Source organism: Poecilia reticulata, linkage group LG8 (assembly GCF_000633615.1).
Source record: "Poecilia reticulata strain Guanapo linkage group LG8, Guppy_female_1.0+MT, whole genome shotgun sequence".
NCBI lineage: Eukaryota > Metazoa > Chordata > Actinopteri > Cyprinodontiformes > Poeciliidae > Poecilia > Poecilia reticulata.
The window spans coordinates 8,276,088-8,288,259 of record NC_024338.1 but is presented as its reverse complement, the minus strand read 5'-3'; the positions used below and the strand labels follow the sequence as shown (position 1 = coordinate 8,288,259).

Below are 12,172 nucleotides of genomic sequence, written 5' to 3'. Positions count from 1 at the left end.
TTTTTTTTTATGTGACAATTATATAAAATACATTTAACATGCAGTCGGAGCGACGAGTCCCTCCGATACCGAGCAGGTAATTTAAGAACAACCGAGAGCAGCAACGCTTCAGCCCGAACTAGTCAGTCAGATTAAGGTCCAAAACTTTCGCTTTACAGCCGTCCATGTGTGCTGCTTTGTTTATTCAGTAGAACAAGGAAGTCTGACAGTTAAGTACACACACTGATAAGGTGTGGCAAAGAATAAAATTTGATTTTGTCTTTGCATGTTATAATTCAAGAGAGTATAAAATGCATGTGATAGAGGAGAAAGGACATTTTTAAGCATTCACTCTCACATCCTTTTTCAACTATTAGGCAAATTAGCAAAACCCTTCTTGTGAAAAAATATTTTATATCAAAGTATAATTTACGTTATTGTAAAAACTTTGAAAAGCTCCACTTACCTCATTTCCTTTTTACTGACTTGGCTCGCCTTCTGGACCTCTGCACAGACCACTGCAGAATGTGGCTCTGTTTCTGTTTAGCCAGGAATCGTCTGGATTGCGTCTTCCCATAACAAACTCCTCCTCCTGTCTATTTTGTCATCCAGTGTGAGGAAAAGGAAACTTAAGAGAAGATTGTTTTTTTTCACCCCGAAACCACACAAAATCTTACTTGTTGGAGAAAGTGACAGGTCACCTAAATGAAAACATAGAAAAATTTAATGCAAAAGGAGAATTTTTAAATCTTTGAAGATAACATTTAACCTTCAAAAAGCTAAACATGTTTTATTGACAGCTAGAGAACAATAGTAGTTTCCACGTTAAATTGCCAGTTAGACCAACGTCTGCCTACTCAAGTATACCTGCCAATGCAGAACATTGCAGGTAATGTTAATAATTATACAGCTTTATTATTAAGCTGTATATGAGTCATTGAGTGTTTTACAAACACTCAATGACTCATTTGGTGCTAAGCCAGCTAAGTATGTAGCCTCACCAGTTCCAAATGTCAAAATAAATAATTTGGTTGTAAAAAATTACATTTGATCTGTGATGCCTGACTCCCATGTCACCTGTCAGATAAGATGTGTATCTTTTTCTCCATCTGTCCACCACACTTTCATACAGACTTCCCTCTAATCAGCAACTCTGTTGTGAAGGAGGTTTGTGAAACACAAATTCAATCTATGTCTTCAACTGACCATGGACCAATAATGACAAAGAACACACTAACACCACCAGCAAAACTTTGGAGATTTAAGGCATCATTACTTAAAGATGTTACCAGGTTCCTCATTAGAGAGTGGACTAATTTTTGAAAAATTAAAAATCTGCCTAATGTTTCTTCTTGTTCCTCTGAGTGGCAGAGGCACCAGACAGAAAACCTTTCCCAAAAAGTCCCAAAAATGTTAACAGGATTTAACTATTGTTTTTAAAACTTACAGGTAGTGTAATCTCCTAATATTAGGAACTTAAGTTAGTTCCCCTTAAGGGAAATTAGGATGTTAGTTAAGTTAGTTTTCTTAAGGGAAACTAACCCCCTTAACTAACCCTACTGTAAACCTTTTACAGTGTAAACACATTATATATTTCTTATATACATCATATCTTTGACCTGTCCAGGGTGACCCCGCCTCTCGCCCAGAACACGGGAGATAGGCACCAGCAACCCTCCCGACCCCACTGAGGGATAAGGGTGTTAGAAAATGGATGGATGGATGGATGGATCATATCTTACTATTCATACAGATGTGTATGGGATGTGTATTGTCCGGTGAGCCTTCCTTACTTCATACACCATTTAAACAAAGCTGACGTAATATTTAGTGATTTCAAGCTGAGTAGAGAAATACATTTCAATTTATTCAATGATAAACCAATAAAATATTACAATAACAGCTCTGTTTACAAATTAGATTGTTAAATGTGTCCATTAAATCATGGAAGAATAGAATGTCCATATTTTCTAAATATACACTTTACAAGAAGCTAAAACAAAGTATGGTTCTTATCCCTGGATAAATGTATAAAAGTGTTATTTATCTTGTACATATCAGTATGAACATAAAAACATTGCTCTTATACACTTTCCAACCACTTGCAAACACTTAAAAAGAAAAGTGTTTTCTGACCTTTGTACTTTCATAGTGTTAGCTGATATATCACAACTACAGGGAAAGAAAACCAGATGGGCAAAATTTAAAGACTAAGAAGGAATGTTAAAGTGAAGGGACAACCAGTCTCCCATTTCTGACTGTAGATGAATCCAGATGTTTAGACAGTTATTCTTGTTGTCTACACTTTGATCTCCTCTTCCTCCTCTGATAAACCATGTGGTGTTTTCTGGCTCGTCCTCGTTCCACTGGTGAAGGATCCTCCACCATAATGTCTAGCGAGAACATCAGCCGCCCTCTGGAACCTCTCCGCTTCGATGGCCGATTCCTCTTTGTGAGAAGAACAGGAAGTGACATCATTCCTCCTCACAGACCCCCGGTCCTCCTTACTCTCCCCCCAGGTAGACATAACTCTCCCATTCACTTTGGACCTGAAAGACGCGCTGCACTGGGACGGGTTGGGGGAACTCGCTGTCGGGGTCTGAACAGGCGTCTCTGTCAGAGAGCTGGTGTCACCTCTATCCTCTTCCTCCTCTTCCTCGCCTGCTGCCTGGTTGTGATTGGATACCTGTAGAGGGCTGGGGTTGTCAATCAAAGCCAACACCTCAGTCATTAGAGAAGGTCCAAGGTCAACGGTGAAGGAGGCCAGGGAGTCGGAGCGAGTCAACGCGCCGCAGCCGTTGTCTGCTGGAGACGTTCTCCACACGTCGCCATCTTGAATCTGTCTTTCAAGTCGAGAGACTCGAGGCAGAGTCAGGAATCCAGACTGGACACCTGGAGAGAGGAAATGAAAGCAAACTCAGGTTTAAGTTTGTTTTTAGGTAAGTTATTTATTTTTTTATACAAACAAACTCAGTTTAAAGAAAACTTGTGAAGTAGTGTCAGGTTAGTTTAGATCTTATTTCTCTGAGCGGATCCAGTTTGTTCGTGCTAATGGTAACTCTTCCTCATGCAACATGAGTTAATTATTGAGAACCACAGGGTTTAGTGCTCGGGTCAATTCACCTTCACACCTGTCTTTTTATATAAGACATAAAAAATATTCACGTCTTTGGACCCGAGAAAACTTAGGCAGTCACATGTGATGGATGGCATTAATTTAAGACAAATAACTGGGTGTCACAGTGGGGCGACACAAATAAACACACCATTTGGCATCTGCAACAAACATTGAATGGTTGGTGCTGAGATAAATAGAAAACAATAATTTTTGTAAGTTTAATAACATCTGACTGTGTGTTGACCTTTAACCTCCAGTAAACCTTTGGTATTTGTCTTCAGTCAGCAAATATTGGTTCAGTCCCATAATAGAAACGTTCAAAGATAATCTTTTATGACTTAGTTCTCATTATTCTTCCCACAAGCGTTGTAGAAAACTTCCAGACTTGATTCTTATTTTCTTATGATCAGTTTGTCCAAACTTTCACTAAAGAAGAGAAATTGTTTTTCTGCAGTTTTAGCTTTTTGTTTTTCCCTCCATTGTTTACTTTTTAAGTAGAGTAACTATTATAAACTTTTGTGATAAGTCTGTAAATTGAAAAAGCTCTGTATAATTCTAAAGAACATAATTATAGAGCACATATACTGTATTTTAGTAAAGAAACAAAGTACACTACTCCTCCTTTAAATGTCAGAAAACTAATAATTAACCCATTAGGCATCAGGTCAAGCTTGTCAAGTTTAACAAAATAATTTCTAAGCTACATATTTTTTTTATTTTTTTTGTAATCCTGTTAAAATTTTCGGGACACCTTTTTTCTAAAGAATGACTAAAAATGGAGGTCAACACATTCATAAGTTTACCAGAAGATTGGCTGAAAGCTAAAATTGAAAATTGGACTACATTTAATGTGTTTTTATTACAGTAGTAGTACATATCCTGTTAAATGAAACATGTATTTAATAGGGAGGCATTAAACACCACCTCTATTAAGGTGGACATTGTTATAGTGTTAGAGCAAACATACAGTCTTTAGAGGAACCATTGACACTAAAGCCTTCCTTCACTCCAGTTCAGTTCATTTTGGGGCAGCAGCTTTAGTAGATCGTCTCCTCTGGCTGGAAGAGTTTCAAGTTTAAGTTTGCGCAAGCTGGGTGGAGAACCAGGTCTGACTTCCTGTTAATGCTGGATAGTAGTGAGTTTCATGTTTTGTGTTGTTTGTGTTTTATAGGTGCAGATTAGTAATCTGCACTTATAAACACAATTAACATTTCCATTAACATTAAGAACAGCGTACTCTTTCCAGACACTTGCTGTTCTTGTTAATCTTTTAGAATAGAAAAAGAAACTATCTGCGTTTTTGCTCAGCAGTGCAGCTGTTTGACCAGAAGGTGGCGGTATAAACCAAGAGTTTAGATGTTTCCCACCGTGTCAGCCTGACGGGTCTAAACTCGCAGGTTTCAACATCACAACTGTCTGGTCATAAATAATAAACATTTCAGGTAGATATCATATTACTTAAAGAGAGTAAGAAAATAATAACTTTATGAAGGAAATCTCAAATTACCAAATTCACATAAATGTCAATAATGTCACATATGAACAGATAGAGCTAAATATGGGTGTAAATGAAGCCCAGTAATTATAAAACATAAATTAAAAAAAACACAGTTATCCCCAAGATCTCTGCCTCTCTCTGTCCGTCCAATCGGGCAAATTCCTTTTGAGTTGGATAAGAAACTGGGAAAGGGGGCGAGGGGATTTCCATTCCCTGCACACAGCTGGCTGACAGGCTCTGATTGGAGAGCAGATGCAACAAATGTTGGGTTTGTGCTCATTTTCTCAGGCCCACACACAAAAACACGGGAGATGACAGGAAAAACCCGGTGAGTTTCTCTCTCCTCAGCGGAACGGTGTTTGTTTGTCGGCCTAATTGTGTCCAGGTGTTGCCAAGGTGAATCCAGATGAGTCAGAAGAAGCTTGGATGTTTGCTGATCGTCTTGGAGGAATGTGGGGTAAAGATGTAAAACAAAACAGGGGACGGGGATTTTGTCTTCTCTGTTTGTGTCTCCTGAATTTTATAGCTCTGTTTGCTCCAAGGTGGTGATGAGAAAGATTTGCTTTGTGTTAAATCACTCTTATAATCTCATACGTTCAGTACGGTACTTTAAAAAAATATTCATACCGCTTTGGCTTTTTCACATTTTCTCCGATTAAATCTACAGACTATTAGCTACAAAATGTGTCACCAACTCAAAAAACACATATTTATGCAAGAGGAAAATACAAGGTTTTATGTGAATAAAAACATTAAAAGTGTGACTTTCAATTTAGAAAAGATCAAAACAGCATCCCAAGTTCTCACAGAGCATTACTTCATCCATAAATTTCCTGCGACTGACTGCTAACTTTTTGAGACATGGCTGTCATCTAAACGTCCAGGTGTGAGAAGGAGAAAAGTATCAGAGAAGCAGCAAAGAGGTCCGTGGTAGATGTGAATTCACTGACAGTCATGTAGCAGATAAAGTAAACATGTAGAGGAAGGTGATCTGGTGATATGAAACAAAAATAGAACCATGTGAACTACACAAAAAGCACTGAAACTGAACCTCTCCCTGAACACACTATTCTGATATTGAAATTTGGAAATGGCAGAATCGTGCTTCAGCTTTTCATTAGCAGGTCCATGGTGGTTGATGGGAAACAGATGGAGCTAAATATAACAAAATGCTGGAAGAAAACCTGTTGGAGGCTGAAAAAGACTTGAGACTGAGACGAAGGTTCACCTTCCAGCTGCACACCGATCCTAACAAGAGCCATGTGTCAGATTGGCCTAGCCAAAGTCCAGGCCTAAATCCAACGGATAATTGGTGGCAAGACTTGAAAATTGCTATTCAAAGATTGTCTTCATCCAACCGGAATGAGCAAAGATTCAGTGAAAACATCCAAGTGGTGTGAATACTTTTGTGAGCTTTGTGTCTTTTTAGCATCTCTGTTTTTCTTGTACATTTTAATGCACAATGTTTCATCAGTTGCTTTCACAATAATCATTGCTGCCTTTCAGAGAATCAGCTATTCGTTGTTATTGTCACCGTCTTTAATAACTAACACCTCTAGGTTGTAATCACTGCTGAAGAAAATGTCAAAAGTCCTCCTGAAAGTTGATGCCAACTTAAGACCGTAAAAGGTTTGGCCTGATTTGCTCTGACAGTGTTCATAATCTGATCAATCACGTTCTTTCACTTACCTGTGACAACCCACTTCATTAATCTTGATTTATTTGTTATGAAATAATCCGTGACACTGAGGATCATGCTTCCTCGTCTACTAAAACTATCATGTTTGAGTATGATCTCAAACCTTTAAAGTATCTCTGCTCACTTTTAATGAAGATAATCCCTCCCCTGTAAGATCCTTAACACCAATCCCATGCTGGCACGGATTATCTGTCTTATCTCACCATATGTGCAGAAGGAGTCATCCGCTGAGCCCATGGAGTTGGGGAACAGCGCCCTCTGCAGGCACCCGTTCACAGAGTCTATGTTCAGCTGAGGCAAAGAGATGGCGTTTTTAATGATGGGTGAGATATCCGGCGGCGGGGACGACAGGTCCCGGGAGCCGCCCCGGGGCCGCGGCACAGAGGTCCTCCGCACGTGGCGGAAGGTCCGCGTGAAGAAGCCGGTGGACTTGGAGCTGCTCGCCGAGTCCGGGCTCCCGGGCTCCCGGATGCCGCCGTAGTTGCTGAGGAAGGACGTGTCGCCGAACACGTCGCCGCCGCGGCCCACGTGCATGGTGTGTCGGAAGTCCCCCAGCGGGGGGCTGATCATGTCCACCGAGAGGTCGCTCTTGAAGCGACGTTTCCCCTGAGAGCCAGACACCAGGCCTTTGATTCCTGGCAGCTTTCCCAGACTCATGGTGGAAGGAAAAAGTTGCGTGTTGTCCCTTTTAAAATGGCTGATTATGTCTTGAGTTTGAGTTCATGTCAGTCAAGTTTAGAAAATCTTTGGCTCCACTGTAAAACCAGAGAGAAAGAAACCAAATCAGTCAAGGACAGAAAGCATAAATGTTCAGCTGTTCAAGTATTAAATCCATTCTTCATACATTCACTGCGCTTCCCGCTGCTTCTCTTTATGATCCGCTCTGTGGGATGCCAGCACAGCCACTCTGTCTGCTTATATGCTTTTCTCTCTTCCCTGCACATCTTTCCCAAACAACCCAACTCCCTTTTCTCCTGCTCAGCAGCAGCTTTCAGTCACGACAGCATAACAAAGAGGAGAAATTACAAGGCCACGCTGGGTCTCCTCTGGTTACCACAGTCCGTGCGGTTGGAGAGTTGTGGTCCGTCAGGGCACCGGGTATATTTGGTTCAGTGGATGGCTGCCCAGACACACACAATCCAACCGCATGTGTACATACACCGAAAGCTTGCTGTGCAATGAAGGCAATAAAAAAAGACTTGCGTTTACTCCTAATTTTATATTTTGTAGACATCGGGAGCTGAACCCATCTCAGTTGGAGTTCGCCGCCTTAAGAGGATCACCTCCCCAGGAAACCGTGCAAAGCTACAACGTGCGCGGCCTTTTACCCAAACCTACGAAAGTTTCTTGTGGTTAACCTTCATCTTCAGGAGACGGCCAAGTTTCTTGCTGAAATTTAAGCAACGCTTAAGAGGAAAAGTAAAGAATCTTGTAGACATCAGCAAATGTCGATGTCTTGTAGACACAAAGTGCAATGCATTTTTGTCTCCTTACCCTTATCTTACTAACCTACGAACACTTTATACATTATTTCTTTCCTTGGACAATTACAGCATACTTGAAATTTCCTACAAACAAAGAAATATATAGTTCCTTACTGTAAGTGAGGCCTAATCACTAAGTCCAGCAAGACCTTCAGTGTCTTTCTGTCAGGCCAAGGTGAAAAGGCAGGGGTCCGTAATCACATGTTGAAAAGGTTTATCCATGTGTGAGGCACCATGCGGTCCATCAGGACATCCTGTTGCTTCTCTTCTCAGTTCACTGCTTCCTCTGCACCAAAGATCCAAGTCCACGCCAAATCAAAACCGTCACAGAAGAATTTGGACGCGCCGTCGTACAGCGTTTAAATCCAGGAACTGTTTTGTCTACATCGTCCTGGAAGAACGGCAAAACTCCCCCCAGGATTGTTCGATGGCCTGGATTAGCTGCTAATCCTCTCTGTGTGTCTCCCCTCCCTGCCCAGACTCCCTCAATCGGTGGCTGCCTTCTTCAATCCACTTAGTCCCTCAGCGTTTTCCAGGTGGCGGCGGGGGGCCTCTGTTTTCATTTAGTTCACATTAGGAAGGCTAAAGACCAGAGAGAGAAAAGGAGAGAGCAGTCAGTGGTTTATCAGGGCGAAGATGAGGAGCATTCAGGCGAACTTAAAAACATTAGGAAACTTTGGTCTGACTGAGGCTTTTTCATTGTAAACAAACCTGACAGTGTAAGAGGCTTAAGTTGGGGTCTCTTGCCAGATTTTATAATGTTACATAGTTTACAATTAGGCTTATTTAACCAATGAAAGAGATGGTCAACACAAATGTTACTTGACGCAACACCTTTTGAGTTTGTTACCTATAAGGACTCACTTCTCCTGATGTACATTTTGAATTTTTCTGTTTATTCGATCCGAAATCTCGGTTGTTTTGTTCTTCCTGGATGTTTTTCCTGCCCACTGGAGAAATGAAAATAAGGAAACGGAGCAAAGCTCCAAACATGTGACCTGTCGAGGACACGGTCAGAGTTGGATTAACGTCGCAGGGTGCTGTAGTTTACACCCGCTCGATCTTTAAATTGTGATGTAACAACTTTCAAATCCTCTTGCAGGACTTTTAACTAATCTGATTTTTCTATTGTTTCAGGGACGTCCCTATGACTTTAAGTATACTATTGGTAAAGGAGAAGTTGCCACACATTACATATTACATTACATATTGACACCCAATACGTAATTGTCTCTGCATCATTGTATAAGTTCCTAAGCAGAGATGCACCAAAAAAATTTTTTTTTTTACTTGAATCTGCTCATTTCCAGCTGAAAACTCAATACTTAAATTGTCCTCCGATAAGTAAGGACAATTTAAGTATTGTCCTTACTTATCGGACAATACTTCATCGTTGTAGTATTGTCCAACCGGACTGAGCAAAGATTCAGTGAAAATGAATCTTGTAAGCGCTGCTTTGTAAGCAGCGCTTACAATTTGTGAGCGCTGCTGACAAATTGTGATCTCAGCAATTTGTCTGCAGCGTGAAGTGAAATGATTATGGTGTGAAATCAAAGGTTGCTATTTCCAGTACAGTAAGATAATCAAACATCTGAGAAGTTAGAAGATATTCAATAGCAAACTGTTTTCTACCCAATGTTTAACCAAATTTAAACTTCTGTCGACATTACGACAGACATTTGCAGTTTGGAGGAAAGTCTGTTCTCGCGACAAGTAGAATAGATGGAGCGCTGTTCAGACCAGGCTGTGCTGCTTGCCAAGACGTATGATTTCAGAGCATATAAGAGACAATCAAGGAGCCACTGAAAAGCAATAATTGATTAAGTTATTTTGCATGATAATGAAAGAAATATACCATAAAATCAACTGATTACAGAGTGAATATATGCACCACATGATGGAATAAAAAGAGAAGTAGAGACAAGAGGTCATTCAAAGCAATTCACACTTTAGAAGTGTGAATTGCTTTATACACACACACACACACACATATATATATAGTCGGTCAGTAGTTAGTCAAAACACATTAGAGCTTAATGTTTCGTTCATTATAACATCTCCGTCTTGCATTATTTAACATAATTAATCCTCTTATTTGAGGAATGTTTTTTTAAATATACATCTCTGCGCTGTGGATTGATTGGTGGGAGTTAATACTTTTTTTTACTCAGGTGAAGGCTGTGTGTTTTTTTTTTGGTAGCAGCAGAGGGACACAGGAATGTGATTGTTCTAGGAAGTGTTAATAATTTCATGATTTCAATAATTTGTAATAAAGAGACCGAGTTTGGGGAAGAAGACGGCGGTTGTCCTTTTTTTCTATCTCTGACGCTGTTCGTCTTTACAGGCTCTCCKTCAGGATCAAAGGGGAAGCAGAAATTCACCRCAGGAAGAAAARKRAAAAAAAAWWWWWWAAAWAAWMAWMMWTYRTTWSWWMYRWCYRTCMWWYRYWKRSWSRKRYAWSWAACWRWSKGGGSKCKYSYSSGRKMTCTCYYCWYMWMAAAWATWKKGRGWRKAKMYMSAGAKAYMMSARMMMCRYGWSMMMRRKGWSMSMKKARRMCSMKGARKMMMMSSRKKSRWSYCSWGRKTGKMMRRWSWGKRWGRKMAGKRWSSGMRRKMMYCSMSWKSMWCYRCWSKRMYKRYMCTGMKGWYMMTGAGGTCAACGTATGCTGATCACCAAGGAGCCACATTGCCGATTCAGAAGACAACGCACTCTAGCAGCAGCTGAGCCACATTGCTGGTCCAGAGGACAACGTACTCTAATTGAAGCTGAGCCAAGTTGTTGATCCAGAGGACATCGTACGCTATCTTCAGAGGAGTCAACTCATCAATTTGGAGGACAACGTGTAATTTATCAGAGGACTGAACTGGAGGACCGAGCTGTAGGAGAACCAGACACCATGGCAGAGGTTCGCAAAGAGTTAATATGGAACATCAAGAAACAACTTTTCAAACTCCCAAGCGACAACGTTTATCAGGTGGCAAAAGACATTGCTACTGTTAGCCAGCATGGAGGTGAACTGGACCCAAACAATGAAGAAAGCTGCATGGACTTTGTCATYTCCTTTTTGCAGTCTGATGCCTTACTCGAGCGGGAAGACAAAGGTATGGGTTGGTTGCTGGATTTGAATGATTTGATATATAAGCTAATGAATGCTGATGCTACTGATAATTTTGGAGCGAGTGTGTTAGATGATGTTTGTGCACATATTAAACCTAGTCACACTCAGTCTGTAACAATCAAACACTCCACATCACAACCCCATGCTCACTTTAACAGTACAGTCATACAGTCCCAGCCTGACTCTATTACCCAACCCAACACAAAAATGGGGTCGGTAGAAGGACTGAGGCAGCTGTATGAAGAACTGGGTGAGAAACTCYGACAGTATGAATCTAGTGTGACCCCACCAATTCCAGTTTCTCTCCACCAAGTTGAGTCAGAGTTGGATAACAGACCACAAATGACCCCGGATCAATCTGTGTGTCTGAAGGACCTCTCCTACCTGCAGTGCAAAGATTTCAAAGTACATGGTGGTCAGGTTGGAGATCAGAACTCTGACTTAAGCTACAACAACATCAGTAAACAAATTGATGAGGGAGTAAAAGAGGGTTTCACAGAGGCAGAAGTTGTCAGGGGGGTGTTGAGGATCATAAAACCAGGAGCCTTTAAAGACATGCTTGTAAACAAAGACTCAATTACTGTATCTGAGCTCAAAGGCTTCCTCAGGTCCCACCTTGGTGAGAAAGCATCAACTGAGATGTTCCAGGAATTGATGTGTGCCAGGCAATCAGACCAAGAACCACCTCAACARTTCCTGTACCGCATGATTGGGCTAAAACAGAAACTCCTTTTTCAAACTYRACACACCAGYACAGACATCACATATGACCCCAAGACCATCCAAAAAGTCTTTCTCCATACTAKATACCAGGGTTTAGGAACGAAACATGCAGACCTCCGACAGAGACTGAGGCCYCTGWTTGCAAACAGTCAAGTTACAGATGAGGAAATCCTSAGCCAAGTCATGAAAATCAYGAGTGATGAGAATGAGCACCAACGCAGACTGGGCCAACTCCCTAGACAAAAGACAACACAAGCACACAGTACCAAAGTTGAAACAGGAGGTGATTACAACAAGTCACAAGACGCACCAGCAGACAGTAAGAATCTCCAGACAATAGGACAGCTCAGTGCTCAAGTTGAAGCCTTGACTCAGATGGTGGCTTCATTGATGGACCTGCATACAGCTAACCCACAAGTGYCCSTGCCTCTAACTAGGTCAGCCCATATGCAACCACACCCTCCCTACCAACCATCCTCAAGCAGGCGGCCACAACCTCTGTTGAGACAACCCACAGCTCAGATGAGGGGCAGGATGGCTCGTGTGGCCCTG

The 12,172-nt window shown here is 41.2% G+C and overlaps 2 protein-coding genes across 2 annotated transcripts in view; both read right to left on the bottom strand.

Moving 5' to 3' along the window:
* Positions 1-521, bottom strand: part of LOC103468530 (interferon-induced very large GTPase 1-like) — an 8,888-nt gene extending 8,367 nt beyond the window's left edge. The window contains exon 1 of the mRNA XM_017306106.1: positions 446-521. The gene's annotated coding sequence lies outside the window, so the exon portion shown is untranslated. The remainder of the gene's footprint in view (positions 1-445) is intronic.
* Positions 522-1,825: 1,304 nt separating this feature from the next.
* The window catches only part of cdc42ep1b (CDC42 effector protein (Rho GTPase binding) 1b), a 24,590-nt gene continuing 14,243 nt past the window's right edge, over positions 1,826-12,172 (bottom strand). Inside the window, exons 2-4 of the mRNA XM_008415546.2 lie at positions 7,893-8,360; positions 6,498-7,049; positions 1,826-2,871 (exon numbers count right to left, since the gene is read on the bottom strand). Coding sequence (XP_008413768.1) covers positions 2,279-2,871; positions 6,498-6,951 — 1,047 coding nt within the window. The 5' untranslated portion in view covers positions 6,952-7,049; positions 7,893-8,360 and the 3' untranslated portion in view covers positions 1,826-2,278. The remainder of the gene's footprint in view (positions 2,872-6,497; positions 7,050-7,892; positions 8,361-12,172) is intronic.